This window comes from Battus philenor, unplaced genomic scaffold, assembly GCF_028537555.1.
Source record: "Battus philenor isolate CCGP_79_NKW_IND1 unplaced genomic scaffold, ilBatPhil1.0.hap1 SCAF_17, whole genome shotgun sequence".
Lineage (NCBI taxonomy): Eukaryota > Metazoa > Arthropoda > Insecta > Lepidoptera > Papilionidae > Battus > Battus philenor.
This window is the reverse complement of record NW_027181679.1, coordinates 1575379-1587981: the sequence shown is the minus strand read 5'-3', so window position 1 is coordinate 1587981 and position 12603 is coordinate 1575379. Positions and strand designations below refer to the sequence as shown.

At 36.5% G+C, this 12603-nt stretch overlaps 1 protein-coding gene across 3 annotated transcripts in view; it reads left to right on the top strand.

Annotated features, from left to right (window-relative positions):
- ps (RNA-binding protein Nova-1-like protein passilla) overlaps positions 1 to 12603 on the top strand; it is a 99847-nt gene that overhangs the window by 45617 nt on the left and 41627 nt on the right. For all 3 annotated transcript variants that reach the window (XM_068763189.1, XM_068763188.1, XM_068763187.1), the window contains one exon: positions 1376 to 1522. In XM_068763189.1, the coding sequence (XP_068619290.1) occupies positions 1376 to 1522 (147 nt within the window). The remainder of the gene's footprint in view (positions 1 to 1375; positions 1523 to 12603) is intronic.

Genomic DNA, 12603 nt, shown 5'->3' with positions numbered 1-12603 from the left:
CCAAAATTGCCGCGGCACGGAATATCTTAAACATGGACTAGACAATCAAGGCTGTTGGAATATTTTGATTAAAATCAAATAACATAGTGACTGATATTTATCTTGCAACCTAATGTCAGAGTATCAGAAAATTTAATTATATGCAACATATAAATTGAATAAACCCGCGTCAAAACATGAGTCATGTTAAAACTATTGATATATCACTAGACGATTACTGTACGTAATAATGCATGCTCTCATTACACAATTGTCGTTGACTGAATAATATTTTCTTTAGTGGAAAATTTTTAAAAACTCTTCTATACCTCTTCTATGGCACATCAGCCATCAACTTCTTCATACTATGTCATACACATGTGCTGGCCATACAAAGTAGTGATCGAAAGCAAATTGCATTTGGTGTTTTTCTCACTGTACTACATATATATATGTTGTGTTAGGTTGGATAATAATGATCTGATAACATAACGGCAGGGACAGTGCTTGGCTTTTTTTAATTTTAAAACCTTGTGCTCTTTCCCAAGGCAACACTGCTTATTGTACGTATTTAAATACGTAAATTCACATATATTATTTGCAAGTATACCGCAATTAGGAGGGGAGAACACAGACCAGCAAGCGCAGTAGTATGACGCCCAACGATGTGAGATAGGTGACCTTGTCAAGGTCGTCGAAAGACGCGGAATGCAGGCAAGAAATAGATGTGGCCTATGTCCAGCAGTGGGCATCCTAATGGTGAAATAATGATGATGATCTTGAACACAAACTAGACTACTAGTAAATATATAGTCCAGTTTAAAATTTAATTGCTTCGCTCCAAAAAACTGATTGCAAACTCTGATGTTCATGGAATTATCATTATCTGCCTTCCTATCTTCGCTCCGGTAACATAAAATAGTTCCTTATTAATCGTTGCATTCGAAAGACGCCTTGAACTGGTTACTGTGAACATAACTTTCTAATTAGCAATATTTTGATCAAGCGTTAGTTCGCCAAACAATGATGACTTACAGTGATGAGTAAATAAATGTTGGTGTTTAATTGATATTGTCTTGGGAAAGAGCTTTTACAATCTTCTGTTATGTAAACATGTTTTTTTTGGGACACGCTTATTTTCGAAAGTTTTTTTGCCACTGTTTTTCATTTTGTCTTAAGTTTTTGTTAATTTTGCCAATTTTTTTTTTAAATTTTCGTGCCGTACATAAAAGGCCTATGAGATATAAATTATATATTTAAATGGATGGAATTAATTAAGTTCAAAGATATACCCCAGTATTCTGGATAGGTAATGTAACTGTAAAGTTTACGTAACAGCCCAAGCACCGGTCCTGCCCTTTTAACAATGGATAGTAACGTACCGCTTGCCCCGCAGCAGTGGAGCCAACGTACCACTTCAAGGTGCTGGTGCCGTCCATGGTGGCCGGCGCCATCATCGGCAAGGGCGGCGAAACCATCGCCCAGCTGCAGAAGGACACCGGCGCCAGGGTCAAGATGTCCAAGTCACACGACTTCTATCCCGGTGAGTTGTTTTTCAAATTATTTGAATTTATTACTATTTAGCTGCAACGACTTTATACTATCAATATATTTGTTGACCTGTCACAATCAAAAAAAAATACACATTTCACAGTGATCTTTCTGAATTATTGCCGAAAGTTTATAGGAAAAGGAGATGAATTGTAAAGTTTAACTAAGAGATTATTGATTAAAATGTGATATAAATATAAAATATTAATTATAAAACAAAAATAAGGAATTAAAGTATTGTAAAGAAGCAATCCAGAATTAATAGTGACGGAAAAGAAGCTATGTATGAAAGGCAAATGAATGAAAAGGTTAGAGAAAAGTGAAAGACGCGATGAAATGATTAAAATGTGTGTGCAAATAAAAAAAGGACGTGGAAAATTTATTAAGCAAAAATTGTCCCTGTGTACCCGAGACAAGGGGGTTATGTAGGGTTTCATAAAGATGGAGGCTGCAATAAGAAATAAAAGATAGTGTTACGTATTATTAGAGTGATGTATTTTAAATGGTGATATATATTACTATGACAATACAAAATTAAATTGTTTCCTTTTTTATACGAAAGAGCGAGTTTAAATATTCAAATAATTTGCAACATAGCGTCAGGTCGGGTCGTAATGTATTTTATGGTTAGAGTGCGCCCGTCTTGTTAGCGGAGGTAAAGAACATAATGACAATTGTACCGCTTCGGTACGATTTAACACAACTATTGTTGTACGAAGAAAATTGTTCGCGACAATACTGAAAATGTAACGCAAATAGGTCCCGCCCGCAATTGTCGCCTTTGTCGAAATCCATAGAGATTATTAAAAAAAAAAGGCCGCTATTCTCTCGGGCGTAATGACTGCGGTTCAAAACTTGGCGGTGTTGAATTGAAGGCATGAATTATTGCGGCCGTGCCGGTATATCTGGAGAGGCATGCGTTGACCCACTTCTGTCAGGATTTAGCGCGCCAGCCGACCCAAGAAGTGCTTTGTTCGCAGACCTACTTACGGGCGGGGCGGCCGTCTGCTCGCCTTTTTGCAGACCCCGCCCCACTTTCGTGCGCCGATGGGGTGGCCGCGCTCTTTATTTTTGTGTCAGTGCTATTCGTTACATCACTTTGCCGGTTACACTTATAAAGTTACTTAAGAATGGTTTATAGAAGGAGGTTATTGCTAACGGAAGCTTTATTTAAAAGGTTTGTATACTAAAAACATTATATATTATTTTGAAAATGTAGTATATCTACCAAGCACGCAAGCAAGCACGAATTATCGTGACGAATTAATATCAATTTTACTTTATTACTACATCTCAATTTTTACGATAACATTTTCTAATATACAGTGTAATTAGAATTAGGTATAAAAGCTTTAAAGGGAAATCCTGAAACTAATTAGGAAAGTTAAGATCACAGTAATATAAAAAACAACACAGGGCGCATATAATTAATTATCTTTGGATGATAATTTTTTTTTTTACAATAACCCGAATGTAAATTGACGTTGATTTATGGGACACTTGTATATGCAATGAATTTAATGTAAGACTTGCTAAAAGTTCGACAGTTCGACACCGTGTCCTCATTGTGCAAAGATATTGGTGACCCTAATTTTTGATATTTCGACGGCGTGCACCCGCCGTACCATAGCGAAGTGCACGATTGCGATGCAACCACATAACAATGGAAATTGTGGCCTTCAAATCTGCGTTTGTTTTCCGATTATAAAACGATACTGTTTCACTTCCCCCTCATTGTCTTTGTTTCGTATGTTTTGTGTTATCGATCTCACGGCTAATGTCAATGTCATGGTTGTTATTGACACGCAGCTTCTCTTTTATTTATGCTTTATCATTGATGATAAACTCAATCCTCGATCTACTGGGAATCAAGACTGGGTTCTTGACAATGTAGTTTTTTATTTATTTATATAAGACCCCGTTATTGGGGATCTCTTAACAACCCTATCTTGTTCTAGAACAGGGTTTGATATTCTTTAACAATTTCTTCCTTTTTCAATTTATTTCCGTACTCTTCTATCGCTATTTATATGATCTATCTTTCCTCTTCTTTCATTCTGCAATTTTCTATCATTCTTTTTCATCCTTATTTCCGTTCATTCATTGCCTCACTTCCTTCGCCTCGTTCTTCAAATATCACAGATCCGAATTTATATTTATTTTGTGCAATTTTTTTTATTATGCTCATTTATTATGAATAGTCAAAGTTTTCACCTAACATTATCTTAGGTTTTCATAATTTTTTTCGACCGTATAAGTTACGTTCTCTCTGAAAGAAGGCTTGTTGTTCAAGTTGTAGATTCAAGGCTTATGGATAAGGTTTCGACACCATAGGTTACCAACCTTTTTTGGACAACCATCCCGTTAAAAACTTATATTTTATAATGGACGTTATATAATGCATCATGGAAATTGTTTCATTGTACTTTATACGAAAGCGTATTTCATAAAAATAGATTTGATACAGCTTTTATGAAAAGCTCCATCGCCTAATATGGAAAGGTGCCCCTTGATAAACTCTATGTTGTGATTTTTGATCTACGCGTTTTTTAAAATTCTCCAGAGATCGGCGTTTAAAAGTAATATAAAATTTTTTTTTCGAGAATTTTTAAAAATTTTCACTCGCGCATTTTCGTGAAAATTCCCACGAACGAGGCCCCAGCGGCTGCCGTACGCATCGCCGCTGCTCCACCGCAATGCGGTATTAACTCAGTACTCACATATTTCTCTCGGCCGGTTCGCCTTTTCATGTTTTTCTTTACCACTCTTTACAGTGTTCAGTTTCTATTCACTCGCGTGCGGTAAATAAAAATATTTTTCCTTGTATCACGTGGGAGGGCAGGTTGTTATTTTTTTTTCTTTAATGATCCGTTGAGCTGGCTGAATGCTTTTTATTTTACTTAAATCGCGTTTGATTGTGAATTTATAGACACAGTACCCCTTTTTTTTAGGAATTGGAGTAAATCTTTAACATATATTTATATATATAGGGCGATTGGTTGGGTGAATGAATATTGATAAAGGTCGTCTGGTAGAGACCGCCTCGAGCGATAAGACCGCCTCTTGTACCTCTATATTAAGTGTTTTTTTGTTTTGGTAATTATCTATGGTGTTAGAAGTGTAAAATAAATAAATAAATAGCACAATTGTTGTCAATTAATGTACGGTGTACTATATCGAAAAATCAGTTGTTTAAGTAATAATAAATATCGTAATATATATTAGTGTTTTCAAAATACGAATTACACCACATTAACATTAATTACTGTTTAATGTCTGTTCCTATAGACTTATACAGTCAGAACTAATCACCAGTCGCATTTCAATAGATAATAATAATAATAATAATAAAGCTTTATTTCATTCTGTATAATTGACTTAAAATTAGTAATTTAAAATAATAGTATTGATAATTTTGTACTAAATTTGTATGGATCCCCTCAGGGTAAAAGCCTCCAAAGCTTTCAATTTTTCTCTATCTCTGGCAACTTAGAGCCACCAGTGACCTGTCCAAGCCACGATCTCTTTAGCCCATCTAGCAATAAGTCTGCCTCTCGCTCTGGTCCCATCCATTTTATAACACTTTGTGTCCACCTGTTATCAGCGAATCTGGCCATGTGACATGCCATGCTCTACTTTCTTTGGAGGGAATAGGTAAATGCATCTGTTATACGTTTGTTTTCGAATGGCTGTGTTCCTTATTTTGCTTTTGTATGTCAATAGAAGAATGCCCACAGAAGTTATTCAGCCGATCCATGTTTTTCATGTTACAATGCTGTAACAACCTTGTTACACTACAGCGGATAAAAGATCGTAGCGGCTGCAGTTGAACTGGCCCGGAGTGGCTTCAGCATGGCCCTAAGCCCCACATCCCATGGGACCACCAGTGGGATAATGCCAGATCTCTAGTAGCGGAGCATACTAAGAATCAACACAGAGAGCAATGGATGAGCTATGAGGAGCGCTGACAAGCAAAAGAGGCAATGCCTATCATGAGATGCCGGCTGTCGCGACACCGACATCGTTTAGTGGCAGGAATCTTAACCAGTCATGATCTTATTAACTTACATATATTTACACTAGGCGTTACGGAGTTGTTTAAGCAAAGCGTGCATGGAGGAGGACGAGACTGCTGCTCACGTATAACTTCGGTGTACGGGAGTAGCACCCTACAGGGTTACCCATCTCGGATCGCCGAAGTGTCTCATCGTAATCGTCGGCAACGTCAAGAATCTGCTGGGATTTCTCGAGGAGTTGGGTTGGTTTTTAAACGGTTTTATTTAGTTCGACTCGTACGGAATTTATTTGTTTATTTATTTGGGTCAAAATTAAAAATTAAAATTTAAGCACGTTCCCGTTGTCAGATTGATCTGAAATTTGGTACACACATTTAATTTAGATGACAATACAATATAATAAAATCAATAACATTATAAATCTAAGATGGCCGCCGATACAAAATGGCGGATTACATATTTTTCCTAAACACCCTCAATACGGATATCAAATGAAAGGGCTACACTAGTAAAACACGATGATTATGTCAAATTTTAAAATTCAAGATGGACGCCGTTCCAATATGGCGGACTAGGTAAATATTTTTCCACAACCACCACAATATGAGTTTCAAAAAACCGTTTAACTTAAAAGTTTTTTAAATGTATTTATATTAAGACCAACCACGACGCAAAATGAGCGCATCGCCGCTTAGTTGTGCCAAACAGCCCGCTGAGACTAGACAAGACAAGAAGACTATCGGCATCATTTCAGTCGTATATTTACTACTGAATATAGGTTTCCTCCAGAGATTTATAATAAGATCTGTTGGAAGTTCCCTTCCTCCAGTGTCTTATAACGACCTTGACGAAGTCATCTGCATCTGCCAATCTCGTAGGTGGATATAGTACCGCTGCGTTTGTTGGTTAAGACAATTAAATCCATTCAAATAATTAATGACTCTGCATTGGCAAAAACCGAAGCTTTAAAGATAACTGAAACTGAATATTTATTAATAAAAAGTGATATGTGCGATGTTTTGAATAAAAATGAATATGATAAAACTCTTGAATATATTTCACCGATTAGTTTGAAAAACGACCAAATGTAATTTGCATGAAAACATTGATGGATTCGAATGCAACGTGGTGCCTCAATAACGAAATATTTGTTGAAATTTGCGGCTGTTTCTTTTTTTTAATCAAACGAACCTTTTACATTTTTGTGGTTATAGTTATTAGATGCAATGTAGAGTTCGATGTAAGACGTAATTTGATTAATATTTTAGTAAATGTATTTTTTTTTTGTCCCTGAGGAGAAATCTTCCGGTCGTTCAAGATGACCCATCCCTTAGGACATGGTTTGGACAAGGTTTTATAGAATTCCTAGTAGCTAAAATCCCCTAGGTGGTCGTCCTCTGCTCTATGTGAGGGGGACTTCGGAATCTCCAAGTTAAAGATTACCCGTAGTCCCTTGCTCTACGCTTTTCTGATTAGCGCGTCCCGGGTTATATGTGATATCACTATGGTAACATATCACATCGATCCATCAACCGTCTGAGTCGCTGAAGCTGGTGGTTGTTTAGGGCACCCACTCTAGACACTCGCGATACCGAAGGCCTCGTTTATGCTAAGGGAACACCATTGATATTATGGAATGTATATACCAGATCACTCGGAAAGCTTTAAAAAAAAAGTTTTTTTAATCTGCGAAATTTGTAACGTAAATTTATGAATCATATAAAAATGATTAATCAAGTAATGAACTAAAATTTAAAAGAATTTTGTTAGTTTTCAAAGTACTCGTTTAATCATCCCAGCACATTAATATTCATCATATTATTAATATTTTTTTATTTATATACATAAATTATTTTTATATCAAGCAAAAGCTTTATGTACAAAGCGAAACAATATAGAATTTTATTTGTATACTGTTCAATACTTATTCAAAGTTGTTCATTCAAACCGATAAAATAGTCAAGTGTCCATTTACTTCTCGAAATAAAGGTAAACTTGGAAAAGGTACAGTTGTAACCTGTAAGAATGGGTAATAACACCTCATCGATTACAGTACTCTACGACCGGTTGTGAAACATGCCGGCGTCATTGGCTAGGGTTGCCAGTTATCCGGTCAAAAACAGGAATCGTCTTCGGTAATTTTATATTTAAAAATTATTAATAAACTTACAAAAGTTTTTTTTTTTAAAAAAACAAGGTTATATTTCGTAGGTGTAAATAATTGTGATGAAATTCTATCTGACTAGTTTAAAATTCGAGAATCTTCAAGAGAAAACGCGTGGCTCAAGACCGCTCGTGTTGGCGACGTACTGTGGACGCCTTCTGCCCCATCTTGGGCACATAGGAATAAATGAATGATGAGGCTGAAATAATAAAGTTTAGAATAAGTGATCAATGAACCTGTATGTAAATCGAATCTGTCAAGGTGCACGTGAATGTTTCGTATTTAAATAGTGATATAGGCTTTGAATTACATTTATAAAATTCATAATTTTTGGCAAATGAACTCTTTCACTTCATGTTACTGATAGAGTCATCGTCATCAAATGAGCAGAAGGAGAACCACTGCAAGGCATAGATTCTATCTCCTATCTCTAGAACTTTCTCGAAGTTTCTCAAGCGGCAACCACTAGCCGGTAGACAAGACAATGACTTGATAAAGTTTGCGGGAAAATTAAAAAATGGATTCGTAACAAGTGAACTCTGAGGTCTTTTCGGTTAATGTTATATTAATGTTGACGAGCGTGTGGAGTGTAGCAAAGGACTAAATAAATTAAAATGATGGTAGTAATTTTATTATAATTTTACAAAACTAGGTACCAGTAAAGTAATACGTAGCAATAGTATGTAACAAACGAACAAGCAAGACTGCATAGCGACACAAACTGTCAATATAAAAAGTATAAATAAAAAAAAATAAAAATGTGAAGAGGTTTTAAATGACCTAGATAGTCGCCAAAATTCTGTATATATTTATTTCTATTGTTTATCTTATTGTTTTCGAAATTTGTCGATCTGTCTCTTTCTAACTCTTTATCCTGGTCTGGCTCTTTTGCCAGTATTTTTTCTTGTAATTTATACTGTAGTGTGGAATATTTGAATAATTCAACAAACCTATCTAGAGGCACGTAGCGCGGGTTTTCCCGAGCGCTTCATCGTCTAATCGCAAGTAAACGAATGATGTCAAGTTATCATTAAATTATCGCGTCGAAATTAATCAAGATGTTCATTTGAGATATGCTCGAATGGGCCTGTAGCATACTTGTTTATACATATTGTTTTACATATAGAATCATTTATAGCGACCGCATGTACGATTCAGGCTTTGTGCAGTTTCATCAGAATTTAGCTCGCGGGAATAGGAGGTCCGCGGGCTGAAATTTTACGCTGGGTGATCGTAGTCCAGTTGCAACGAAGACATTTAATGGAATCTGGCGTTACCTCGCGGAAATCCATCCTAAGTAAGAAAAGGACCAATATTTAGCCACTTCCGCACGTGCAGTGGTAGTCGTGCAATAGAGTGCAACGCCCGCCAGCCCGCTGATAAGTGCTGATAAAAATTACTCAACACGTGTTTCACCCCTCCACGGGGCATCTTCAGAAGTTATGTTAAACCGTTTAGTGCCAAACTCTCACAACAACAACTCACTATGTGTTTGGCACTAATCACGTGTTGAGTAATTTGGCGGTGGCGGTTGTGTGATTCGCATTGTTTGCCGCAAACGCATTTATCAGCGGGCTGGCGGGCGGTGCACTTTGTTGCACGACTACCACTGCATGTGCGGAAGTGGCTAAATATTGGTCCTTTTCTTACTTGCAACGAAGACGTTTGCACTAAAAGGGTTATAGTGTTGTGTTTGTAGTGTGGTGTTGGTGTTACGTAGCGTAACTAGTCGGTGGACCTGACAGCTCTCGTTTGAACGCGGGAAAGCTTACGCGGTCGCCGGTGTCTTGAATATTAGTATGATGTGTTTGTGGCGCCCGACGGGGGCTCGGTGTGCGGTTTGTATCATAGCATTGAGATACGTCATGAGAAGAAAGCCAAGTGACCTCAATTTGACTAAAACTAGAATCAAATTGGACTCCCTCTATATTGGCATACAACTTAATCCAACGGAACCCCCCGTTCGGTTAAGCAACAGCCCCCCCACCCCACCCCAACGCACAACGTATGAGAAGACTGCAACAAACTTGGACGGGTCATTTTTGTGGCGAATTTTACAATATCTTTAATACAGTAAGAAGAGCAATTCATTTCTTAATGCTTTGTTATCATCTCCTTTACACATCCTCACACTAGAGTCACCACTACAAGGGATCGCATTGTAATACCGTATACAGTTGCCTACAAAAAAAGTTACTAATTTCATACTATATGCTATAACATTTGACCCGAGAAAACTACTTCATGTATTTCATAACAAGTTTTTTTTTAATGTCGACCCTGCGCGTGACGTAATCACAGCGACGCATGGAGTCGTGCCTTTTCGCGTCCAGCTGGTCGTACATAATGCATGAGTAGAGCGCGCTCGGAACTGGATCCGTCGTAACATATTACGAGAAATGCCGAGTCAAGGTCGCAGCCCTTTAAAATGAACGCGGTTACATGGTTTAAGGAAGGCGCGGTGAGGAAAAGTATATGAAATGGTTTTACAGTTTCATTTTGATATCCGGCAGAGGTATTTTTACAATCGAAAAGTAATGACTTCTGGTGTTAGAAGCGAAGACACGCTTCGATGGCGAAGTCGATTTGAACTAACGCTTTTTTCGCGTAATTCTCATTCATACAAAATTATTTAAATCATCTTGTATACCAGGGGTGGCCAAACTGCGGCCCGCGAGCCACATGTCTGAACGATAATTTTTGGCTCCGATTATTTGTCGAATTATTTCAATATTTAATCTATGTCAGCTCCTGGGATATCGAAACAAATTACCGATGTGAATAATAATTATTATTCCACCATAAAAATAGCGAAATCTAAACACCGATCATAATTTACTAACCGCCATCTTATTATTGGTAGTGCATCTAACTTCAAAACACATATTTTGTACTTTTGTCAATATAATACTTTTGAAATATATCAAAAAATATAATTTTTGTAAAGAAATATTAGTTTGCGTGTTTTAAACTGCGGCTCGCGAAAATTTTAAAATTTTGAACAATAAAGGATTTTGGCCACCCCTGATACATGTCATCAACCTTGTTAAATTTGTCCAAAAAAAAAGGGTGACAGTGACAAAGGCCATCATATTATGGTCAATTTCATCAGTCTAAACCGGTGATGAAACCATATTAGCGGAATGGAGCCCTCAAGTCTTGGTTCTCGTATCTAAATTAGGTCTAGGATATTAGCTAAACACGCTTAGCATTCTACCACTTCTAGCCCGTGAAATCTCCAAATGCCAGTAACATAGCAATAACATTCCATCACAACAAATTCTTTTATTTAGGCATCACGTATTACATACAATGCTCTGCGTACCACTAGATGGTGAAAATAATTCACAAGTCGATTAGAAATTTAAATAATAGAAATTCAACTCGCGGCGATATAGTATGTAATGATTAAAAAAACGAGTTTATTCGCATAGATATAACGAGGATGCAGTTTATAACGTACATCCGGTTTCATATCAGTATAGCACCGCGTTTTTGTGAAATTTAAATGCTTATAGAACGGTTTTTAACTTAAATTCAATGTTTAATAAACTTTAGTTATATAAATACGTATTCTAATTTGTGACCTCTGTATATTTCTAGTCTTTCAGTAGTGGTAGTACACTGATACTTGCGATCATAGGTCTGATGTTCAATTCCTGAGATACTATGATATATACAAACGCAAACGTTGTTTTGCAAAAAAAATTAAGTTTTTAATTAACAAATAAAAAATAAGGGTTGATCGTAGAGGGGTGAAAATTTAGGGTTGTATGTATTTCTGTATGCTGTATCATAATAAAATAAAAACCAAAAAAATTGTCTAAAAAAAAAATAAAATAAAATTTAGGGGTGGACCAACCTTATCACTTAGGGGTACGGAAAATAGACAGTAGCCGATTCTCAGACCTATTGAATACGCATATAAAATTTGGTAAAAGTCGGTCGAGCCGTTTCAGAGGAGTTCAAGTTCGAACACCGTGACACGAGAATTTTATATATTAGATGTTATTTATAATTCACACTTTGTTCATTAATTAAATGGGATTGCTACTGCTCACAAAGATTCTAGAGGATGAGCAGCAACGTCTTCTGCGTACCAAAATACCACACTGCGATTGCCAATACGTGTGGCGATTATAGTATATCTCTCCTAGATATCGTTGGGGGAGGCCTATATCAGTGTATATTAATGGGTTGTACCGACGCATGTTCATGTTTCTGCATATATTTATAAGGCTATAAATGTAGGTGGTAGCCTGAGAGAAAGCTTGCCAAGCCTCTTAACAAGCGAAGAAACCAAGAAACAATTCAAGGCAGGTAGTGAAGTATTGGAGAAGAGACATTAGATTAGGAGGCGAGGTTCTTCTCTGTAGAGTCAACATTCCGAACCTATAATTAACTTGTGTCCAATAACACTATGTATAATTATATGTTTAAATGTACTATATATCAATGTCTCGGCTTTTCTAAGATGCTTAAAGCCAACAGAAAGAAATATACTCACTGACGGCAAAGTTGATTTGAATCAACTCCTGTTTCGCGTTAATGTCATCTTTATAAAAATATCTTACAATTGTAAAAGCTTTTTTGATATTTTTTATTATGAAAATTTAACGATTATCTATACAAAACTATTGTCAGTGTATTGCACCAACTTTGATAACATTTGCCATAGTTTTTGAACTAAAAAGTCATTAAATAAAATACGAATTGTTTCATTGTCGCTGCTACAAAATATCAGTTTACCATCGGATCGAATGTGTTTTTGTCCTAACATTAACCATATTCTAACCTTCGCGCCATCTACAGTGCACATATGAAACCAATCGTGCTGTGAAGGCCTTTTCAATCATTTCAACATCTTGTTATTGTGTTACTAGATATGTGCAA